Here is a 25680-nt window from a genome sequence, read left to right on the forward strand (position 1 = left end):
AATGTGGGATTTTTGAAAGGAACAGCAAGTAATTTGAGGAAGCCCCCACAAAGAAGAAAGATTAGATGGAAATAGCAGGGGAATGGGGCCCAGGGTGGTAGTGTCCATCAGATGAGGTGAGTGATCAGAAGAGGAACCTGGCATGGACAGAGATGGGGGCAATAGGAATTGGGAACAGAATGAGATAGGGCTGGGTGTCTTGTGGAGTGAACTGAGGCTGGTGTCTACCCACCGCCACTCCCTAGATCCTTAGGCCCTCATAGGGACCTTTGCCCCACCACACCCCAGCTCTGATAGCTTGTCTCTGCCAGGACAAGTCTGCCGTCTGCTCTGAGCTACCAGGCCCAACCAAGAGCTCAGGCCCAGCTGGGACCCATCCCTTTGGAACAGCCGCTTCAGACTAGGTAGGTGTGAGGCCCTGAGCCTCAACTCCCTGGATTTTGGGAGTGGGCAGAGGGGCAGCTGAAAGAGATGTAGCAGCATGTCCTGTCTCCTGATAGGTGCCATAATGCGTTTTTCCTAGGCTAGGAAGCACCGAGTCCTAGTGGTCAAGGGAGCCATGGAGGAGAGAGCTGGTCAGCAAGAGCAAGAAAGACCCAGCCTTCGTCTGGAAAGGCTACAGCACTGGGCGAGGCATAGGCAGAGTGGGCACCTCTTGGTGCTGGCGGTGAGGCCAGGCTGCCCCACCCCAAGCTTCAGCATCTTCACTTGTACCCCAATTCAATCCACCCATGTTTAGTAAGAACCTAGCCTGCGTCTGAAATTGTGCTAGGCTCTGAGTGGGAGGAGGGTGGAGGAAGCATAGAATAAACAGGGCAAGACCCTTAATCTCCAAGTAGCTTCCATCATGTAGGGAAAACACGTAGGTAAGTAACTAAACTACAACATGAGGCAGACAAAATTTAAATGATATCTCCTTCTTTCACTGCCCTTGGTTGACTACTTTTGGCCACTACACATCCCTCCCAATCACTGATCTCTGGGAGAGGCAGGGGTTGGGAGGAAGGAAGGGAATTCCTGACAGTTCTCCTTCAACTGCCGTGCATCCGGCCTCCAGGTGAGCCAGCTATGGCTGGCAGTGGCTGTGGTGCCCTTTGCTATCTCAGTTGCCTGCCTGAACTCTGCATGTCACGTGGCCACAGCACTGCCACTTGGACCTGGACTATTTGTAAGAACCACCATATGGGAGGGTGGATGGAAGGTCCTGGGGGCCCCTCCCTAATGGGCCCAGAGCTCACCGATTGCCTTTCTCACCATTCAGGGTCTCCTCACTGGGATTGTTACCCTTGAGCTGCGCAGAGCACCCCGTCTCTGGAAGGTGAGAGGGGAAGAGGATGCAGTTCTATTCTCCCACCCCCACAAACACACACACACACAGAGCACATACGCACACAGGCATGCACACCTCTGCCCAGGAAGTGGCTCTCTAACTGTTGAGTAATTGTGTCAGCTCTCTGCCTCTAACTGGCCTAAAAGACTGAGGAGGGAAAACAAGAAGTTTAGAGGGCTGATGGCCCTGTTTGGAGGTGGAGGAACAGGAGCTGAGTTTTGTTTTCAGCTAACCTGCAGGTGGGGCTTGGGGTTGTAGTGAGTCCCCTGGGCTGGGCAGGGCTGAACTGGCTCACTGGCAGGTGCAGGCCATGATGATATTCAACACCTTCAATCTGATCTTGGGCTTCATTGCACTGGTGGTTGAGGTGCTGAAGACAGCCTTGATGTCCTCCCCAGCTGTCCCCTCCCAGGTAGGAGTGAATAAAGAAAGTGGGAGGAGGAGGAGGCAAGAGGAGGGGAAAGGGTAGGGGCAAATAGGTGCAGGGTCCCCTGCAGCATCCTCAGCCCTGTCTACCTACAGCTAGCCGGCTTGCTGGTGATGGAGCTCAGCGCTGAGGCGTTCACCCTAGGCGGAGTGCTGGTCTCAGCATACTCCCTATTCCTGCTGAGCCAGAGGAAGCCAGGATGCTTCAGGAGCCAGAGTCTGCACTACCAGGAGCTGCAGGAGGTATTGAGGGCAGGAAGGAAAGTATGAAGGAGCTAATTAGCAGCTCATTTTTTTTTTTCATTGGCTATCCTGGTCTGTGGTACTTAAGGGAAATCAACGAGGGTGGGAAGGAAGTGGTCCTAGACTGAAACTGGTTTTCTGGATTTGGACATTTCTCCCCTAGTAGTGGGTAAGAGAGAGTTAGGTATCTAAACGGTTGGGAATAGAAATTTGGGAGAGAATTAGGAATATGCCTAAATATTGGAAGGGCTATGGGAACACGAGAAAAAAAAAAAAGCAGAAGTAAGCTGCATCTGTCTGGGATTCCTGCTTTCTCACCCCTATAGTTTGCTCCCCTCACACCTGTCTGGTTTTCAGGGTCTCTCGGAGTTGGAAGAAGTTCCTGATTTAGAGAATGGTCCCACGGCAGTTAGCACAGCAGACAGAACAAATGAGTGAGCTGGCAAGGAGAAGCAGACAGGTGCTGCTCTCCTACCCGACGGGCGCCTTCTCCAGACCCTCCTGCACCCTATCCCACCGAACTTAAAACTAGATGGAGTCCCTTGAGACCTACATGAAGTCTGGTGAAGTGCCTTCCATTTCCACTCAGAGTAGGCCCCTGTCTCTTTTCTTTCCTGCTGGGGAAAACAATGCCTAGACCGAGTCTTCCATCACCTCACTGCCCCGAAAATCTGCCCGCCTGGAGGACACCTTAAACCAGCTTTCACCTGGACCCATTTCCTCCCTTCCAGCCTTCCCCTCCTTCCCGACTGCCTCCCCATACAGCTTCACATTCGCCTCCTCTCACTGTTTCCACAATTTCCACCTTTCACAATCCCATCCACGCCAAGCCCGGGTTCCCGTACACGCCCACCCTCTGAAATCAATTCACGGGTGCCTTGGTTCTCTCCCTTCGATCCGGTTCCTTTCTACTCTAACGGAGACTACAAGTCCCAGGATGCCCCGCTGCCCCCCGTGGCCTGCTGGGAAATAAAGAGCCTTCCCTCCGCGGTGGGGGCGCTGTTCATCGGCTGAGTGACGCGAGGCGCTGGAAGTCGGGGCCTAGCCGAGAGTCTCCTCGGACGCGACCACTGGCCCCGCGAGCAGGGAGGAGCCGGGCGGGCTATTCTAAGCGGGGGCGCCACCACCCCAACCTCGGTAACTGGGTGCTGACTGTGGGTCCACATTCCTCCTCTGGCAGCTTCGGAGACGGGCAGGGGCTGAGGGCTGGCCCTCGGCAGAGGTGGGGTTTCCCAGATGCTGTCGCTGTACCCCCTCCCACAGTGCCCCGGTCCAAAGTCCTGAGACTTGGAGCGCGCGCGAGAAAGGGGTTGGAGATGATGAGTCAGAAGCCCAGGGCCCATCTCATCCCCCTCCCCCGGGGCCTGGGCGCCCGAGGAGGCCGGGCTGGCCAGGCTGATGGGTGGATGGGGCAGGAAGAGGGAGGGACGTGGCGACCCGACCTAAGGCTTTCCCGCCTCTTGGGAGCACGCCGGTGTAACGAGCCCGCGTTGCCGCCACCCTTTCTCTCCAAGGCGGGAGCGGGACTGCGCAGGCTCAGCCTTTTGGCAGCCCCGCCGACCTTTGATCCCAGCTGCGGTAGGGTTGCTGAAGCTCTGGTTGCGCTCAACCCCCACCGTTTGTGACCTTTGCAACTGTGCAAAGATGACAAGATCGGGTGGGCTTGAGAAAAGCCCAGGAAAACTGGGACAACGAACAGCACCAGCCGGACAGCTTACTAGCCGCTAAAGGAACTACAAATTGACCAGAGCTGGAGTACTAAGAGAACTCACCCCAGATTCACATAGTGCCCAGGATGGGTGTGCGCCTCACACTCATTTTTGTTCCCACTTGAGAAGGCTTCTTTCCCTAGAGAATGCTGCTTCTCCGGGCTTAGCCAAGCCCAGGCACCAGTGAGGAAAGAGCGCAGCCTGGCTGCCTTGCCCTGACATTGCAGTGGCGCCAGTGGCAGCTCTTTTCTGTTTGTGACACCTTGGGAGTGGTAATAGCCGCCCTATGACAAGATTGTGTGAGTATTAGTGGGTGGGGACAGTTCTGGGATTAGGCTCTGGAATGGAGAAAACAAGATCTGGGCCTCCCCTTCTCCTTCCAGTCTTAAGTGCCAGAATAATGGAGAGCTCTTGAGTGAAGGTCTCAATATAATTTTCTTCAAAATCAGAAGCTGGTAGTAAATAAGGAAGCTGAGGGTAAAAATCAACAATTCATTTTCACTGTCTTCCAGATAGGAGCAACAGCTTTTAGTGATATAATCAGAAGTCTGGAAATTGCATTTTAGTTCTTGGAGATGTTCAGTCACCTTGCAAATGAACCTTGTATCAGTCAGGTTAGGCTAGGTTATGTTGTGGTAACTGCCAAAATCTCAACGGCTTAAAACCACAAAGGTTTCTCTCTGACACTACATGTCTAGAGTAGTCTGGCTGGATGCTCTGCACATTTTAAGTTATTCAGGTACCCGAGCCCATGGAGTGCCACCATTTTGAGATCCTGCCATGTCACCATGAGACTAGCCATCACCACCTGCCCCCATTGTGAAGTAAGCATGAAGAATTGTTCATGGGTTCTTAAATGCTTCTGCCTCAGAGGGACTCATATCACTTCCACTCACACTTCATTGGCCAAAGCAAATCATATAGCCACACCCAACTTCTAGATGGTTAGAAGGGCAATCTTTTCATATGCCTAGAAGGGGAAGGGAAGCAGAAATCCTTCATTTAAATAAATAAAAAAAAAGGACATAATAATTTGAAGTGATTCCTGAACAGTTTAGCAGTTAGAATTCATCTGTTCCTGCAGTTATGTCCATATTTACTTCTTTGGGTTTGTTCCATGAACAAATGAAGTTCTTAATAGAAACCTTTCCCCCCAAAATAACAAGACTGGGAGTCAGGAAGTCGAGACTCTGGTTTTGTAGTGTAAATTTGGGCAAGTCAGACTCCTCTGACCTACATTTTGTTTAAATGGGGATTATAATCATAGTATTTACTTTCTCTACCTTACTGGAGTACCAAGGCTCAAATAAAATCACACATGAAAAAATACTTTAAAACTATAAAGCACTTTGGAGGTCGAAAATTGCCTGTAGGGATGAGGAGTAGTGTAAATGAATGAAGCAGATTAGGTATGAGTTAATAGAGAGTGGTGGGAACTATGGCAAACTAGAGAGCACACATTATTTAGAGACTTTAACCTCACTCACTCTACACAGTAATTGCCATTTGGGACCGTGGGCTTAGTACTGCCATTGTTCCAATTTTCCTATAAAAGTCAGAAATCCTGACTTGTTAAGTGTGAAATCTTCTGATTTTAAAATGCTGATAACTAATTTTCTTTAAATTGAGGACCACATTCAGCCTATGGTCCTTCAATTATTGTGTCTCCTTTATACAAACATATAGTAGAAATTCAGGTTTTGGATGTGCAATGTGGTTCTTGTATGCCCTCGAGGCCTCTTCTAAAATTCAAGAGCTTTGGAGTGATTTAACATCAGGTTCTTAAAACCCTTTTTTATCATATTCCTCTCATAGTGGTTCTCAGGGAGGCAGGGGTATTTGGCAATTTTTGGTAGTGACAACTGCAGAGGGTGGGGTAGAATATGTAACCTAAGGAGCATTAGATGGTAAGTCAGGAGATCAGAGATTTAGAGCCAGTGCTACTAATGCCCATTTCCCATACATTATCCTCTGTCAGCTGCAGTGAAGACTGTGGGAGGTTTGTCCTGTGATCCTCATTATCCCGTCTCCACACTGCCTATTGCCAGAGTCCCTGGCTGCTCCATGAAAGCATTCTGCTTTGCTGCAATGCTTCCCGGCAACCATTGTGTCTGCCCTTCATCAGTTTGGCAGCCTCTGTGGAAGTCACTCATATTTTACTTGAATTGCTGCCCACTGGAACTTCACAGAAAGAAGTGACTGTGACAAGGTTCCTGCTGACGTCAGTTTATAAAAGGCCTTGACCCCTTATCCCTTGCATTTTCTCCCTTGGAGAAATATGTAGCTTCATAGGCAGATGAATTCTGTGATGGTTGGGAATTCTCCATGTTGATGAATTTTACCCTGATTTCTTTGAAATTCAGTCGTTTATTCTGGCCTCGAATGCATGACTATAGACAATTGACGGTATTTCCCAAATGAACTATCTGCTTTTGCAGATAGTTCAGGTTTTGTGTCCTGGGCTATGTTCTCTGCTGCCATCTCGTGGCCTCTCTGCTGCCCGGGTCGAGGTCTCACAAAGAGCTTTTCGGCAAGGTAATGGCGTGTGTCAGGGCTTTAGTCGGAGAAAGAGGCCCTGCACCCTGTGTGGCGCGCCCCAAATCCCTCCTCTGCCATGAATCCACGCGGGCTGCAGCACGCGCCGCCTGGCTCCCAACCTGGACATCCCTAGCAGGCGAGGGGTGCAGGGCCCTTCAGGGTCATCCTCGGCCCCTGGGGCCTCTATGTGTTATGCAATGCTGGACGGGAGCCACCAAAATCAGTAAACTCAACTTCCCAGGAGTAATCGGAGCTGACCTTGCCTGCTTGGCCTGATGATTGCTCCGCAGCCTCTCACCCGCCACTCGCCACCCAGGGCAGGGATGTTCTTCATCTCCGTGAGCAGAGATGATTACCCCGGCAGGTTTCTGGATTTTGTTTTCCTGTCTAGGCCCATTTTGTGTTGCTGGGTCCTCACCCTTCATTCTTGGCTTGCCCAGCCAGTGCTGCCTCAAGTCCAGTATTTGACTGATGGGTTGAGCAGGACAATGGCGGTGTGTCACTTGAGGCAGTGTTTCCTGTGACTGTCGCAGGATCTGAGCACTGTAGTGATAGAGGTCCATCTCCAGGGCACAGGGAATCTGGGCTACCAGTGACTGAGCAGTGAGCGACTGGTGCAGGAGGGAAGGCAGGAAAACTTGTGTAGTTCGTGCCCTCTCTTTCTCTCTCCCCCCCTTTATAAAATTTTTATTATAATGTGTTTAAAGACCTTCCATTTGCTAAAGTAAATGTGTAGAACTGTCCCTCAGTTGTTAGCCCCTGCTGTATGCTTTCCACATGTTCCATCCTTTGTGGGGAGCCCTGACTCTGTGTGCTCCCATTACCCCTAACCCCAGAAGTGGGGGAGGAAGAGGAAGAGGAAGGAAGAGAGGAGGAGGAGAAAAAGGGAGGGGCGGGGGAGGAACTGCTGCCTTTAGTGTTTGTTTTAACCTGCTTTCCCCTCTATGAAAATTCCAGGGGAGGGGGTCTCCTTGTATAATTTCCCAGGCTGCTAAGCTGGTGTGTGTGGCTGCTCTTTAAAATTCAGAAGCCATTTACTTAATGGGAGTTGTCTTCTGTTTCTTTTGTTTTTCCTTCTTTGCCTACATTTTTTCAGTCTTATTTCATTTATGTTTTATGGTGCATGTTATTCTTGATTCCACTTATCACTGGAATCTTTGGTTTATTTTTCTTATCAGAAACTTTCTCTCTGTTTTGTCCAAAGTAAATGAGTTGTCATTGTTGATTCTCATCTAGTCATCCTTGCCTTTGTAAAGTTTTCTTGTTTAAAATATTTTTCCACAAGTCCAAGCTCGCCAGATATGATTTAATTTGTTTTGCATTTTTCTAATTATGTACTCCCTGTGTGTATAAAGAAAATGCTGTCCCCTGACTCTTATGCTTTAGGTAAAGCGAGAGAACTTAAAGTCATGACATAGGAGAAATAGGATTGATGTCTTTGTAAATCTCAAAGATAATAATGAGGAAGGGAAACCGGTTTTTATGAATCTAAAAAATGAAGCTGGGTCCAATGGTTACTTATTATAGAGAGGCTGATTTTAGAACCAAAAAAAAAAAAAAAAAAAGAGAGAGAGAGAGAAACTGAACATTTTTCTAAGATGAGCTGCTTTAAAGTTAGGCTCTCAACCTCTGGGTATGTTTGAGGGGTTTTGTGCAGTGCACTTCTGCACAGATAGGTGGTTGAAGCAAGTATTCAAATATCAGTTGAATGGTTAGAATAGATGATCTTTAATTTCTTCTCTAACACTAAGATTTGGTTTCTCAGCAGTGGTAATGTTTTTTAATGGACCTATCCATACTTTTAAATCTGAATGACTGGCCCTGGGCAAAATTGTGAAGTAAGGTATCAAGTATTCCGTCTTGTCCCTAGAACAGAGTATCACCTGTGACACTACTGACGTTTGGACCCAGAAAACTCTTTGTGGGGGGCTGCCCCTTGCATTACAGGATGTTTAGCAGCATCCCTGGCCTCTAACCACCAGATACCAGTAGCACTTCTCCCCTTGGTTGTGACAACCAAAAATGTCTCCAGACATTGCAGTATGTCCCCTGGGGAGCAAAATAGCCCCCTCCTTGAAAACCAATGTCCAGAGGGATATGATAAGAAATATTTCAAGAATATTAAAAAATATTTTCATATTTAAAAAGAACCCACAAAGACCTATAGTGCACATCCAAAACCTGTAATCCTCTCCTTGTGCCCCTTATTCCCCCTTCTGAATTTTCTATCTTAACCGGTGTTACTGCTTCATCACACAAACTCCTCTCCATCATTTCATATAGCCAAATGCTCACCACACGCTATAGAATCAGTCCTCCTCTCATCACCACCACTCCTGCCCTAGTTCAGGCCCTCACCACTTCTCACCTCAACCCCAGCAAAAGCTTCCTAAATAGTTTCTATGCCTCCAGGATTATTCTTCTGAGATACATCTCCCACATAGACACATAAATGTGACCACATAGCTTCCCTGCTTAAAAGCCTTTCAGTCGTCTCCATCCTGTAAAGTCAGGTCCAAGCTTTTTAAAAATGGTGCAGTGACCCCTGTGATCTGGCCCCTGCCTTTCCAATGTCATCTCCCACATCCCCTCCCTTGCACTTCACTCTTCAGTGACAGCAATCTGAGGAAGGTGGCATTGGCGTGCAGCCTTAAAATTTTTTAAATTATTAATGATACATATTAGTATGATAAACACTTCCACCTCTTTTTTTTTCCCTTTTTGATTAGCCCAAGGATGATGATGATGACAGCAATGACTCAGTGATGGGTGGGCGGGGGTCAGGGCTGTTTGTTGCACACATTAGTGAGAAGTCAGAACAATTAAAACAGCAGTGAGAAGTCAAAGCCATATCATGTCAAAATAGCTAAGTCAAAACATCTCACTTTGGCACATATATTTCTTACTTCCATACGTTATTCAAGCTGTTGTATCTAGTATTGCTACCTGCTACCTATTCTTTAAGACTCAGCTTAGTCTTCACCTACTTTGGGAAGCTTCCCTGACCTCTCCCATCACCACCAAGACTGTACTCTTACAGTGCCCTACACACATATCTATTCTTATTGTGAAGCAGATTGGAATGCACCACTTCAAAATGTGCCATTTGGCATGGAGATTGTTTTGAGCTGAAGGCAAATAAGAAGCAGCAAACTCAGAAAGAGCTCTCTGCCCTCCCCCTATCTGCCTAAAAGAAGGCTATAAATTTCCCTTTGTGAAAGTCTTTCCCTTCCCCTCTCTCAAAGCAGGAGGAGGAAAAATAACCATTACACTGCAGACAGAGTCAGCACCATGATGGGTCTACACAAATAAACCTCACTAAAATCACCCTTATCTTCCATCACATTCCGCCATATATTTACTTTCCTGCAATCTACCACCCCAAGAAGCTCAAAACCCCTTTCTTTTGTCACTTCTGCACAATTTCTCACCCTTTAAAAAGTGGTATATAATCCCCTGTGTCTAATCACCTCTTTGGGTCTTCTTCTTTTCTATGAGGGTCCTTTGTGCACATAAAAATTAAAATATTAACATCAAATAAAATGTGTATGCCTTTTCTCCTGTTAACTTGGCTTTTGTCAGTTTAATTTGCAAGCTCCAGCTACTAAACCTAAGGGGACAGAGAAAAGAACCCCCACCCTACTGTTGAAAGGATCATTTATGTGCCCACCTTTGAAGCAACAACTGTGTTTTATTCAACCCCAGAACCTAGCCAAGTGAATGGCATATAAGAGTCATTCAATACATGTTTACTGAATGAATGAATAAATAGACTAAGTCAGAAGGAACTTTAGAAAGCATTCTACTCAACATAGAAACTCCTGTGCAACATTCTGACAGTCATTCAGTCTCTGCTAAAATGTTAATAGTAATGGTGCCACTGGAGAAAATCATTCAAATATGGCAGCTGGTGCCACAGCAAATTCATGGTTTCAAACTGCAACTAGATCCTAAAGGCAACCCCACAATACTGCTATTGGCAGTTCTCCATTTCCACAACTGCTACTTCATTTTTTTTTTTTTTTTTACTTTGTTTTCAGTAGTTATTCTAAAGTGCATCTGGAAGAATAAACAAATGATAATGAAAGAGAAAGAGAAAAGAAAGGAAGAAGAAAGGGCTTCTAACCTGAAGAGTAATAAGGTGAGACTTTGTCTATCAGCTATTAATGTATGTTATAAAGACAAAAAAATTGAAACAGTGTGGTATTGACATCAGAATAGACAGAGGTATGGAACAGAATAGAGTAAAATAAAGAGCTCAAATATATACAAAGGTATAATATATTTTAGTGGCACTGTTTCTTATCAGTCAATCATAAACTGATTTTTTTCGAAAAATGATGTTGGAACAACTGCATAATGACTTGCAAATTAAGCTGCATTTCTATCATACACCATACACCAAAGTAAATTCTAGACGTAAATTTTAAAAATTAAAGATTAAAAGGAAGAAAATCAAGACTATCAAAATATGAGAAGAAATATAGGTAAATATTTATATAACCTGGAGCAGATGAGATCTTTCTAACACTAATAGCAGAGACTAAAAACAAAAAGATTGACTTTATATGAAAAATTTTAAACTTTCTATCCAAAAAAATCATAATAAATAAAGGTAAAAGTTAAGAAGGATGACAGAGGGTAACATATAGCTAAAAAATTCTTAGTATTACTCTTGTATCTTACAGAAAAATTTATAAAGACAAAACAGCCAATTTACCAAAAATAAAGAAATTTAAATGGCTAATAAAACCTATGAAAGATATTTACTTTCATAGTAAGAAATAAATGGAGTTTAAAACAGGATGACATTTTGTGCCACTCACATTACCGTCTTTAAATGCATAAGACCCATTGTTTATGAGTATGCAGGGAAATAGGCACTTTTTTATACCTCTGACAGGACTGTAAATTGATACAACTGTAATGAGGAAAGCAATTTAACATCTTGAATCTACAGGTTACAAATTTCCTACCCTTGGCCCAGCAATTCTGCTTCTAGGAGTTTTTCGCAGGAATACTTTTGGACATGTGTAGTTACTTATTGTAACATTCATTACAGAATTAGTTTGAAAAGTGCAAGTAGTTCTGAATATCTAACAGTAAGGTAATTGATTTTTAAAGTATAATCAACTTAGAGAGTGAAATATTGTAGTACATTATACTGGCATAAAAAAGAATAAAAGCTGTCCATGGTATAGTCTTAAGTAAAAAAAGCAAGCAAGCAAGCACATTGCATCCTATTAAAAAAGATGGCAAAAGACTTGAACAGACATTTCTTAAAAACAAAACCATTGCAAATGGTCAGTAAGCACATGAAAATGATGTTGCGGGGCATTAGTCATTAGGGAAATATAGTTCAAAACCACAATGAGGTACCACTTTACCGATTTACACCTACTAGGATAGCTATAAAAACAACAGCAACCAATGGAAAAGAACAAGTGTTGGCAAGGATGTGGGGAAACTGGAATTCTCGTGTATTGCTGGTAGGAATGTGAATGCTGCTGTGGAAAATAACTTGGTGGTCCCTCAATAGGTTAAACATAGAATTACCAAATAAGCCAGCAATTCCACTCCTAGGTGTATACTAAACAGGTGTTCAAACAAAAAGTTACACTTAAATGTTCATAGCAGCACTATTCACAATAGCCAAGAGGTAGAAACAACTCAAATATCCATTAACTGATACCTGGATAAACAAAATGTGGTGTATATCCATATGATGGAACATTTCTTATTCCACTATGCTACAACATAGATGAACCCAGAAAATACTATGCTAAGTGAAAGAAGTCAGACACAAAAGGCCATATATTGTTTGATATATCTGAAATGTCCAGAATAGGCAAATCCATAGAGACAGAAAGCATAGTAGTGGTTGCCAGGGGCTGGGAGAAGGAGAGAATGAGGCATGACTGCTTAAAGGCTACAGGGTTTCCCTTTGCGATGCTGAAAATGTTCTGAAACTAGATAGTGGTGATGATTGTACATAATGAATGTACTAAATGCCACTGAATTTTACACTTTAAAATAGTTAAAATGGTGTATTTTATCATAATAAAAAAAAAGCACATTGCAAAACAGTAAATTGGTTTTGTTTTTCTAGAAGTATATCAAAGAAAAAAAGTATAAAAGGATAAATGTCAAACTGCTCCAGTTGTCCATGGTGGTCATTTAGGACTAGTGTTCTGGTTTTTCTACAATAATCTTGAATTACTTGAGTCCTTTTAAAAACATGCTGTAGAATAATATTTCATGAAATAGAGGCATGTTCATAATATATTCACATATTATTAAACCAAACTGGTATATTTGAATTATCTCAATTTTATTGTAAAAATACACATATTGCATAGGACAAAAACCTACTGGAAGTATATATGCCAACATTTTAATGGCCATATTTCAGTGGGATGATTATAGGTGAATTTTATTTATTTTAAAAAATACATTTTCAAAATTCCTTCAGTGAACATACATATATGTGTGTGTATATATTATATATAAAATATATATATTATATTATATATATAGAACCTCCATAATCTAGATTTTAAATATTTTAAAGTTTTCTTGGGGGAGACATGAACATCACAGTAGCATGAGAAGCTCCCTTTGTCTCTCCCCTTCAATCTACAACTAGTTAAGCAACCATAACTCGAGAAAAATTCTCTGTCCAACACACCAGGATGCCAGAGAGATCCACACGTCTGTACATGAGAAGGTGGGTGGGTTGGAACACATAGAGGAGGTGGAAGGTGGGGGGACAGCAGAGGCAGTGACCATGGTCCCAGCCCCCTGACCACAGCAGCTGACCCTACAGCCTCAAGAGAACCCAGTAGCAGAAGGGGCAGCAGACACAACTCCAGCCTCCCAGCCAGCTGCAACAATACCTGTAGCCACAGGAAACTGGGCAGCAGTGCTGGTGGGGCCAAGACTTTGGTTCCTCCAGCTGTGGTGATGCCCACAACTCTGCTCCATCCCCCCACTGCTGTGGCAATGCCTGTGACCCAGGCAACCCTGGACAAGGCAAAGGCACCTGCCATCCCAGTGCCCCTGGTAGTGATGCTAGCAACAGCAGCAGCAGCAGCAAGGCATCAGCAACCCCAGAGGCACAAGCAGCTATGACATGGGCACCAGTTACACCTTTGGCAGAGGCAGTGGAGGGTGGAAAGTACTGATTCCCAAATATAACAGAGCAGCTTAGAGAAGAGAAACCAAAAACATGTGCTACAGCGCCACCTACTGAAAAACAAAAGAAAGGCCTAATGACCAACCTGTTAAATTGTTAAAATCAAAAGTAACAAAGCTTTACCTAAATAAGAAAGGTGTTCACTACTTCAGATGTGCTGGTAGAGGACCAATTCATCAAGCACCATAAAAAAAAATAGTAACACAGTATCACAAAAGGAAGAAAATTCAACAGAAACAAAACTTAAAGTCATAGAAGATTGTATCTGACTACTAGAAAATTCAAAATAGCTGTCATGAAGAAATTCAACCAGCTATAAGAAAATGCAGAAAGACAGCTCAATGAATTTAGGAATAAAATTAAGGAACAGAAGAAATATTTACCAGAGACTGAAACTAAAAAATAACTATTAGGAATTCTGGAGCTGAAGAACTCAATAAATAAGATAAAGAATGCATTAGAAAGCACTGGAAATGGAGAAGACCACAGGGAAGGCCAAAGACAGAGATCTAGAAAAAATTCACATAGAAGAGGAGATAGAACTGAGTTTTTTTTAAATGGAGAAACTATGAGAGCTAGCTAACTACATTAGGAAAGGCAACGTAAGGATAATGGGTATCCCAGAAGGAGAAGGGAGGAAGAGGGGAGTAGAGTTTATTTAGAGAAATAATAGCTGAGAACCTCCCAAACCTGAGGAAGGAACTGGATATATAAGTTCATGAAGCTAATACAACATCTAATTATATCAACACAAAAAAGACTCTAAGACATATAAGATTAAAACTGTCAAAAGTCAGTGGCAATGAAAGAATTTTAAAGGCAGCCAGTGGGGAAAAAAAAGACAGTAACCTACAAAGGTATCCCCATTTGGCTATCAGCATATTTCTCTGCAAAAACTCTACAGGCCAGGAGGGAGCAAAATGACATACTCAAAATACTGAAAGATAAAAACCATCAGCCAAGAATACTCTTTCCAGAGTAGTTATCATTCAGGTATGAGGGAGAAATAAAAGCTTTCCTAGACAAACAAAAGCTGAGGGAATTAATCATCACTAGACCTATTTACAAGAAATGTTGAAAGGAGCTCTTCTACCTGAAACAAAAAGGCAAAAGTACACAAAACTCTAAGTAAGGTGGTAAATAGCCAGACAGAATCAGAAAATTACAACTCTGTATCAGAATAGATTGTTAAACATTTAGTTACAGCATAAAAGTTAAAGGGAAAAAAGAATTAAAAATAACTATAGCTACTTCAAATTTGGTAGTGAACTCACAACATAAAAAAAGCTAATTTGTGACAACAAGATCGTAACAGGTTAAAAGGACAGAACCTGTATAGGCAAATGAAGACAAGATTCTATCAGCAGAAAAAGGTCTATTTTATCTATGAGATGTTTTATACAAAACTCATGATAACCACAAAACAAAACTTTGGAGCAGAGACAAGAAACATGAAAAAGAGGAAACAGAAAAATGTCATAGAAAACCACCAAATCAATATGGCAGACAGAAACACAAGGAAAAAGAAACACTAGAGATAAAGAGGAACAAGAAAACAAAAGTTAAATGGCAGGACTAAGTCCTCACTTATCAATACTCACCCTAAATACAAATTGATTGAAGTCTCCAAACAAAAGACACAGTGGCCAGATGGATTAAAAAATAAGACCCAACTATGTGCTGCCTCCAAGAGACTCATCTCAGTTCTAAAGAAAAACAGGCTTAAAGTGAAGGGATGGAAGAATATACTCCAACCAAATGGCAGCCAAAATAAAGTGGTGTAACCAATACTCATATCAGCCAAAATTGACTTCAAGAAAAAAGGTAACAAGAGACAAATATGGACATTATATAATGACAAAGGGGATAATCCATCAAGAAGACATAACATTTATTAATATATATGCACCTAATATAGAAGTACCAAAATATATAAAGCAATTATTAACAGACCTATAGGGAAAAGTCGACAGCAGCATAATAATATTTGGGGACTTTAGCATCTCACTTACTTCTATGGATAGATTATCCAGACAGAAATTCAACAAGGAAACATCAGTCTTAAATGAAATATTAGATCAGATAGACTTAATAGATGTATACAGAATACTCAATTCAAAAACAGTAGGATACATATTCTTCTCAAATGCACATTGCACATAGAACATTCTCAAGGATAGACTAGATGCTGAAACACAAAACAATTCTCAATAAATTCAAGAAGATTAAAATCACATCAGATGTCATTTCTATATACAACAGTATGAAACTAGAAATCAACTGCAAAAAAAAAAGCTGGAAATATGTGGAAACTGAACAACACGCTACTAAAAAACTGTTGGGTCAATAGAGAAATCAAAAAATACCTGAAGACAAATGAAAACATGACATACCAAAATCTGTGGGATGCAGCAAAAGCAGTACTAAGAGAGAAGCTTATGGCAATACAAGCCTACCTCATCACTTCACACTGGTCAGAATAACCATGATTAAAAAGTCCACAAATGATAAATGTAGGGAGAATCCTCCTACACTGCTAGTGGGAATGTAATTTGGTGCAGCCACTATGGAAAGCAGAATGGAGACTCCTTGAAAAACTAAAAATTGAGTAACCGTATGATCCAGAAACCCCACTGCTGGGCAAATATCTAGTGAAAACTCCAGTCCGAAAAGATACATGTGCCCCAGTGCTCATAGCAACACTATTTACAATAGCCAAGACATGGAAGCCACCTAAATGTCCATTGATAGATGAATGGATAAAGAAGATGTGGTGTATATGTATATATACAATGGAATACTACTCAGCCATAAAAAGAGTGAAATAATGGCATTTGTAGCAACATGGATGGACCTAGAGATTATCATACTAAGCAAAGTAAGAAAAAGAAAGACAAATACACAATATCACTTTTATGTGGAATCTAAAAAAATGACACAAATGAACTTATTTATAAAACAGAAATAAACTCCCAGACATAGAAAACAAGTGTATGGTTACCAAAGGGGAAAGCAGAGGTGGGGAGAAGGATAAATTAGGAGTATGGGATTAGCCGATACAAACTACTATATACAGAGTAGATAAAAACAAAGTCCTACTATAAAGCACAGGGAATTATATTCAATAGCTTGTAATTACCTATAATGAAAAAGAACATATGTGTGTATATATATATTATATATGTATAATATTTATATAATAACTGATCACTATGCTGTACACCAGAAACTAATACAACATTGTAAATCAACTATGTGTCAATTTTAAAAAGCCTACCTCAAGGACAAAAAAAAAAAAAAAAACCCAAACCCAAAACCAAAACTCAATGTAACCTTACACCTAAACAAACTAGAAAAAGAACAAATAAAGCCCAAAGTCTGTAGGACGAAGTTAATAATAAAAATCAGAGCAGAAATAAAAGAAGTAGGAACTAAAAAGATAACAAAAAAGATCAATGAAAGATAACAGAAAAGATCAATAAAACTAAGAGCTGGTTCTTTGAAAAGGCACACTAAGTTGACAAATCTTTAGCTAGACTCACTAAGTAAAAAAGAGAGAAGGCTCAGATAAAATCAGAAACAAGAGAAGAGAAATTATAACAGAAACCACAGAAATATGAAAGATTACTATAAGAAGGAATACTATGAACAATTATACAATAACAAATCAGACAACCTAAAAGAAATAGATAAATTCTTTGAATCATACAATTGTACAACCAAGAATGAATTATGAAGAAAAAGAAAATTTGAATAGACTGATCACTAGTAAGGAGACTGAAACAGTGATCACAAACTTCCAAAAAAAAGAAACAGAAGTCCAAGGACCACATGGCTTTACTGTGAATTCTACCAAACATTCAAAAGAGACTTAATACCAATTCTTCTCAGATTATTACAAAAAAATTGAAAAGGACACAATGCTTCCTAACTCATTTTACAACTCCATTGCCCTGACACCAGACAAGGGCAACGCAAAACATAAAATTACAGGCCAATATCACTGAGGAATATAGATGCAAAAAACTTCAACAAAATATTAGCAAACCAAATACAATCATACATTTAAAGGATCATACACCATGATCAAGTGGGACTTACTCTGGTTAGGCAAGAATGGTTCAACATCTGCAAATCAATCAACATGATACATCACATTAATAAAATGAAGGATAAAAATCACATAAAATAGTTGTAGAAAATTTGACAAGATTCAACATCCATTAATGATAAAAATACTCAATAAAGTGAGTATAGAGGGAGCATACCTCAACAAAACAAGTCATTTATGACAAGCCCACAGCTAGCATCAAACTCAATGGTGAAAAACTGAAAGCTACCCCTCTAAGATCAGGAGCAAGACAAGGATGCCCACTCACACTATTTTTATTGAACATAGCTTTGGAAGCTATAGCCAGACCAATTATGCAAGAAAAAGAAATAAAAAAAATATAAATTGGAAAGAAAGAAATAAAACTGGCACCATTTGCAGTTGACATGATTCTATGCATAGAAAATTCTAAAGATGCCACCAAAAAAACTACTAGAAATAATAAATGAATACAGTAAAATTGCAGGGTGCAAAATCTATATACAAAAAATTAGTCCCATTTCCATACACTAACAGTGAACTATCTGAAAGAGAAATTAAGAAAAAAATCCCATTTATAAATGCAACAAAAAGAATGACATACTCAGGAATATATTTAACCAAGGAAGTGAAAAACTTGAACACTGAAAACTATAGGACATTGTTGAAGGAAACTGAAAAAGACACAAAGAAATGGAAAGATATTTTGTGCAGATGGATTGAAAAATTAACATTGTTAAAATGTTCATATTATCTAAAGCAATCTACAGATTCAGTGCAATCCCTATCAAAATCCCAATAACATTTTTTACAGAAATAGAATTTTTTAAATCCTCAAATTTATATGGAACCACCAAAAAACCCTCAAATAGCCAAAGTAACCCAGAGGAAAAAGAACAAATCTGGAAGTATCACATTTCCTGATTTCAAATTATACTACAAAGCTAGAGTTGTCAAAACAGCATGTTATCAGCAGAAAACCAGACACACAGATCAATGGAAAAAAATTGAGAGCCAAGAAATAAACCCACAAATATATGGACAATTAATTTAGGACAAAGGAGCCAAGAATGTACAATGGAGAAAGGAAAGTCTCTTTAATAAATGGTGTTGGGAAAACTGCACAGTGACATGAAAAAGAATAAAACTAGACCACTACCTTACACCATACAAAAATTAACTCAAAATGCATTAAATACTTGAATGTAAGGCCTGAAATCATAAAACTCCTAGAAGAAAATATAGGCAATATGCTCTGTGACACTAGTCTTTTTGGATGGATCTTCTCAGGTAAGGGAAACAAACTAAAAAATAAACAAATGGGGCTACATCAAACTAAGAAGCTTCTGTATAGCAAAGGCAACCATCAACAAAACAAAGACAACCTACTGAATGGGAGAAGATATTTGTAAATCATATATCTGATAAGGGGTTAATATTGAATATATGTAAAGAACACATACAACTCAACAACAGCAACAAACAACATGATTAAAAAATGGGCAGAGGCTATGAATAGACATTTTTCCAAAGAAGACATACAGATGGCCAACAGGCACATGAAAATGTGTTCAACATCACTAATAATTAGGGAAATACAAATCAAAACCACAGTGAAATATCACCTCACACCTGTGAGACTGGCTGTCATCAAAAAGACAAAAAATAACAAGTGTTCGAGAAGTTGTGGAGAAAAGGGAATCCTCACACACTATTGGTGGGAATGCTAACAGGTGTAGCCACTATGGAAAACAGTATATAGATTCCTCAAAAAATTAAGACTAGATCTACCATATGTTCTTCCACTTCTGGGTTTTCAAAGAAAACAAAAACACTAAATTGAAAAGATATATGCACCCCTGAGTTCATTGCAGCATTAATTACAATAGCCAAGATATGGAAACAACCTATGTGCCTATTGATGGATGACTGGATAAAGAAGATGTGGTATATGTATATATCATGGAATACAACTCAGCCATTAAAAAGATGAAATCTTTCCATTTGTAACAACATGGATGGACCTTGGGAGTATTATGCTAAGTAAAATAAATCAGATGGAGAAAGACAAATATTGTATGATTTCACTTATGTGGAAAAAACAAACAAACAAAACAAAATAAAACACATAGATACAGAGAACAGATTGGTGGTTACCAAAACGGAACGGGGTTAAGAGGGAGGATGAAATATGTAAAGAGGGTCAACCGTATAGTGATGGATGGAAACTAGACTTTTGGTGAAAACATACTGTAGTGTATTCAGAGGTCAAATTACAATGTTGTACTTGTGAAACATACATTTTACAAATTAATATTACCCCAATTAAAAAAATAAAATTAAAAAAAGAAATATGCCACTTCCCAATCAAACTGAATAAATGAAAGTTGATTGTTGAGATGGAAAAAAAAATTTTTTTCCTTATATTGAGCCAAAAATTCTTTTTACTTGTTAAATGAAACCTTTAGTTGGGGAAAAATTAAAGGATAAAGTTTTAAAGGTAAATAACACCAAACAATCTGGAAACTACTAAAATGAAAGAGGAAGAGAACATTCAGGGAGACAAGTAAGCAGGTGCTTAGAAAGAAAAAAGTCTCTTGCATAGCTAACTAGCAGAGTCAGAGATGGCACTGTAGGGGACAAGTACCTTTCAAAAAGAGAAAGGCAAGCAAAGAAAAGAGAATGAGGATGCAACAGAATCACATTAAGAGGTACAGGCTAGAAGTTCCTTTTGCAATAGATTATAACAAACAGTGCCAGGGAATTTAAAAAGAATGCAGGGAAGAAATTAGAAAACTATTATACAAACCTGTGACCTCTGATGACAGCTGGCCACTGGGTTGCAGGACAGATGGCCACAAATGTGATTTGTGTTATGAAAAAGCCTTCAGAAGAGGCCAGAGAAAACAGCAGTTATGAGCAGTCATGTAGCATTTATAATAATAATAATACCCTCATTTCTAATAATATTTACATGTACCTTTGTCTTGCTTACTGTGTGCTTGACCTTGTCTTAAGCACTTGTAGTGTTTTAACTCACTTAATCCTCATAACATCCTTAAAAAGCAGGCACTATGTTCCCCGTAATATAGTTAAGGAAAATGAAGCACAGGAAAGTTAAATAATGCCACACATTAATGTCACGCAGCTACTCAGTGAAAGAGCCAATTCATGTCCAGAAGTCCTTTCTCTAGAGTTCATACACTTAACTGTGCTGTACCCTCTCTGTGGCCAAAACATCCCCTCCAGCAGTGGTTCACAAAGGGTCATCCTTTCAGGAAGTCCAGTTATTTTCAAAATAACACTAAAATTTTTTTCCCTTTTTCATTTTCATTCAATTATGAATATATGGAGGAAATTTCCAGAGGCTACAGGAAGTGTGATGACATCATCATTTTAATGGCTAATAGAAAATGTGTTTATATAGTCTTGTGTTTTCTGGAATTTTCTAAGGCAAGCTTTTTGGGAACCTGAAACCAGAAAGTTTGAGAACCATTGCCCTAAGATAAAGAGAACATAGTTTCTGAAGGAATAATCAAGACTGATTGCCATAATTTATTCATTCATTCATGCATGCAATAAATAACTATTGAGCACCATATTCCAGGTATTATGCTAGGTGTGGGGGTTACAGTGGTGGACAAGAGTGGCATGGTCCCTTGACTCATAAAGTTCAGTGTGATGGTCCTAAAACCTTAGTGTACATGGGAATCCCTTGGTAAATTGATTAAAAATACAAGTTAAAAATGCAGATTCATTTTTTAGGGAATGGGACTCAGGAATTTTCATTTTCTTAAAAAAAAAAAAAACTGTTAAGTTGATTCTAAAGGAAAAGGTCCACTGACCACACATTGAAAAATGATGGTCTAATGGTTGTTTAGCTTGAAGAGAAAACTTGGGAAATGAAAAGGATCACCATAAAGACCTGTGTGACTTCAGAGACCAGAGTAGATACCAGTAGGTTAAAGCTAAGCTGGAGGGGGAGGGAATAGTTCAAGTGGTAGAGTGCATGCTTAGCATGCATGAAGACCTGGATTCATTCCTCAGTACCTCTAAAAATAAATAAATCTAATTCCCTACTCTATAAGGAAAAAAAGAAAAAGAAAAAGAAATCTTGAAATTCAAGCAAAAAAAAAAAAAAAAAAAAAGCTAATCTGGAGGCCAGCTTCCATCTAATATTAGTTAGGAATGGTCATCCAAGTGAGCCAGAGAGCTCCCAATTAACTGAGTTTTGAGTCTGCTAGAGGGCCATACCATGGACATTGTCATAAAAATTCTTACACTGGGGATGACGTTCTTCTATATGACCTCTAAGCATGTGGGAATGTTATTAAGAACCAAACGAGAGGGCTGAGAAAAGCCATAACTGATTTAGTGCACCATTTTGACCACTCATTTTCTCCAACAAACTATGTCAACTCAGATGATAATAAAATTCCAAGGTGACCCCTTAGGCTAGGACACACTACAAGGATTGGCCACGTTCTAGAACTTGGGGTAGGGAATACACTGTGGATTAAGATTCATCTTAATTAACTCAACAGATACTTGGATGGTTATTGTAAGCCAGGTGTGATGTTATGTGGTAGGGGGGAAAAAAGGAAAGAAAAGAATCTGTCCCTGCCCTCTAGTGGGGAAGGAGAGGAATTATCTTATTATAATTATAATACTGTAAATCAAAATAATTGCATACCTTAAAAGAGGTATGCACAAGGTTATTAGGAGTTTAGGATCCTAAGCAAAAGAATGCTTCACAGAAAGTTAACATTTGAGCAGAGAACTTGAATGTTCAGTTTTCAAAGAAAGTAAACAAAGAAAATGTCACAGGCAAAGAAAGAGAACAGTATGGGGCAAAGAAAAAAAGGCTTGAGAAAGCATGGTGTACTCTGGGAAATACAAATAGATCAGTATTTCTAGAACATAAACTGAATAGAAACAGGTGCTGTAATTCATTGCTGATAGGTGCGTAAATTGGTTCAACTTTGTAGGAAGGCCATTTAACAAAGGCTATCAATATATTAAATGCATACACTTTTTGGTCAGGAATGTGTATCCTCCAGCATTGTCTGCAATAGCAAAAGACTTGAAACAACCTAAATATCCATGAAAGTCGGAGCTGGTTAAATAAGTGATAGAATATCCAAACAATGGAAGAGCAGTCATAAAAAAAGAACGAAACAGATCTATAGGTACTAATATGGACTATTTTTCGAGACATATACATTGTTAAATGAAAAAATCTGGCTGCTGAGCACGGTGAATATGATATTATAATTTTGAGTGTGTGTTGGCAGGGGGTGATTTCCTATAGATGCATAGAATATCTGGATGGGTTCACAAGGAATAGGTAATAGGAGCTGTCCCCTGAAGGTAGGAACTAGGGATCCGGAGTGAGAAGCAGTGACTGACAGATGCTAAAATGGTCCCAAATCATCCCTGCCTCTTAATATTCGTGCCCATGTGTAATCCATTCCTCTTGGAGTGTGGACAGGATCTGTGACTTGTTTCTAGACAATAGACTACAACAAAAGTGATGGATGTCACTTCTGTGAGTATGTAAAATAGGACTGTAACTTTCATCTTGCTAGCAGCCTCTATAGAACCTCACCCTTGCTGGATTTTATGAAGTAAACTGCCTTACAGAAAGACCCATATGCCTAGGAACTGAGGATGAAACTGGCTGGCATTCCACAAGCACAAGGTAAGAATCCTTCAACAATGGCGTTAACTTAGAAGTGTATCCTTCCCCAGCTGAGCCTCAGATGAGACTCCAGTCCTGGCTGAGAACTTGACTGCAGTCTTGTGAGACCCTGAAGCAGAGGACCCAGATGAGCCATGCCCAGGACTCAGATGCACCATGCTCAGGTTTCTGACATACAGAAAATGATATAAAAAGTGTGTTGTGTTAAGCTTCTGAGTTTACAGTAATTCACTGACAGCAATAGATAACTAATATGGAGCCTGACATTTTTCTTGTAATACAGTTTTAATGCTTTTAACCATGTGCCTGTAAACCTACTTAAACATGATAAATGTATTCATTAATCAATAAATAATAAATACACTAATAAAATACATAATCTTAAATATCTTAATGATTAATTTATCAATAACTAATTATATCAGATGACTTCCAGAATGATGGCAGAAGAAGCTCTCCAGATCTGCTCCCCAGTGAAACAACCATAACTGGTAAAAATTATAAAACAAACAAACAAGCGAACATTTACAATTTCTGGAAATTCTCACAAGGACATACATCAAGTGAAGAAATACTTATTCAAGAGAATCTATTTAAATCACAGTAAGAAGAACAAGAGTCCATGGCAACTGAGCCATGTCCTGCTCCTTCTCTAAACCCTCCCAGCACTGTGTGATGGAAAGTCCATTCCAAGCAGTTTTGGCCAGTAAGACAGGGCACTGTCTACCCTCAAATCCCAGCCAAGGACTATATATCTCACTGCGAGAGGCATGCTACCAGCATTTCTCATCTCTACAAATTCCATGTTGCAGAGGCTTAAGTTGCGGCAAATGTGGCCAAGACATCAAAGCCTCCCTTCTTCCACCTAGTTCCCACTCGTTGAGTGAAGGCTCTGCCTGAGACATGGCAGGCTGAGAATACTGGGGCCCCAACTACCCTCACCCCAGTGTGTTTGTAGGGTGGTAGTAGGGTGGAGTTCCACACCAACCAAGGCAAGCCAAGAAGATTAGAGATTACTGCTCTACCCAGTGCCTTGCTCATAAACCAAGGAATCATTCCAGGAGAAGCTGGCTACTGTCTTCACCCAAGTTCTGAAGCAGTGGCTGAGATTTTTCTCAGTGGTAGAGGCAGTTCTTAAGAACAGAGGTCTCCAAGTGAACTCACTTTAATTGAAAAAAAGAGTGTGGTGGCCATATATGACAGGTCCACAGGTACGATCAGACTCAACAGTTAAATGCCCCTCTCCTTTTTTGCCCAATTCCTGCCATTTGGACTGTGTTCCCCTTTCTCTTATCATATCTAGCTATCTGCCAGCTCTAATAAAGTCACTAAATAAACAAACAAACAACAACAAGCCCTGGATGAAGAGGATGAAATTAGAATCCAAAATTGCTTTATCATCTAAAATGTTCAGTTTTCAACAACAACAAATTACAAGAAATGTAAAGAAAAGGAAAGTGTGACTTATACATAGGGGTTTGGGGTGGGGGAGAGTGACAGAAACTGCCTAAGAGGGAGCCCAGATATTGGACACAGCAACCAGAGGCTTAGTAGCAGCTACTATAAGTATATTCAGAGAACCAAAGGAAATCATGATTAAAGAAGTAAAGAAAGCTATGATGACAATTTCTCATCAAATAGAGAATATAAATGAAAAGAAATTACAAAAAAGGAACCAAGTGGAAATTCTGAAGTTGTAAAGTGAAATAACTGTAAAGAAAATTTTACTAAAGAAGCCCAAAGTTAGCTTTAAATTAGCAGAAGAATCAGTGATTTGAAGATAGATTGATAGAGATTTTGCAATACAAAGAACAGAGAGAAAAAAGTGAAGAAAAACGAAGAGAGACTCAGAAAATGTGAGGCATACTTAAGGGCACCAGCATATGCATAACGAGTACAAATAGAGGAGAAGTGAGAGAATGGAGAAGAAAAAATATTCAAATAATAATGTTTTAAAAATTCTTAAGTTTGATGAAAATAATAATCTACACACCCAAGAAGCTTAATGAATTCCAACTAGGATAAGTGCAAAGAGATCCACAAACAGACCATCATAATAAACCTGTTGAAAGACAAAAACAACATACTGAAAATAGCAAAAGAAAAATAAATCACATGCAAGGGAACCCCAATAAGATTAACAGCTAACTTTCTGTCAGAAAAAATGGAAGCCAGGAGGCAAGGGATGACCTAATCAAAATACCCAAAAGGAAAAAACTGTGAACCAAGAATCTTTATCTAACACGACAGCCTTTCAAAAAAGTCAGATAAAGACGTCCTCAGAGAAACAAAAACTGAACTTGTTGTTTGTCGACCTGCCTATAAGAAAGACAAAGGAAAATTTTCAGAATGAAAGCAAGTGACCCTGGACAGTAATTAAAATCCACATGAAAAAATTAAGAGCACTTGTAAAAGTAATCATGTAATTATAAAAGACAGCATAAATGC

General features: G+C 40.2%; 1 protein-coding gene across 2 annotated transcripts; it reads left to right on the top strand.

Moving 5' to 3' along the window:
* Positions 1-25680, top strand: TMEM253 (transmembrane protein 253). 2 transcript variants are annotated; one of them, XM_014564440.2, is made up of 9 exons: positions 1-404; positions 524-667; positions 1058-1168; positions 1262-1318; positions 1632-1742; positions 1853-1999; positions 2357-3136; positions 10287-10387; positions 23283-25680. In XM_014564440.2, exons 2-7 carry the CDS (start codon positions 560-562, stop codon positions 2435-2437), a joined length of 615 nt encoding a protein of 204 aa, XP_014419926.1. In that variant the 5' UTR covers positions 1-404; positions 524-559; the 3' UTR covers positions 2438-3136; positions 10287-10387; positions 23283-25680. The 2 variants fall into 2 exon arrangements, with proteins under 2 accessions (XP_014419926.1, XP_032337526.1); XM_032481635.1 differs by lacking the exon at positions 1632-1742.

The sequence above is a fragment of the Camelus ferus genome, chromosome 6 (genome assembly GCF_009834535.1).
Source record: "Camelus ferus isolate YT-003-E chromosome 6, BCGSAC_Cfer_1.0, whole genome shotgun sequence".
Lineage (NCBI taxonomy): Eukaryota > Metazoa > Chordata > Mammalia > Artiodactyla > Camelidae > Camelus > Camelus ferus.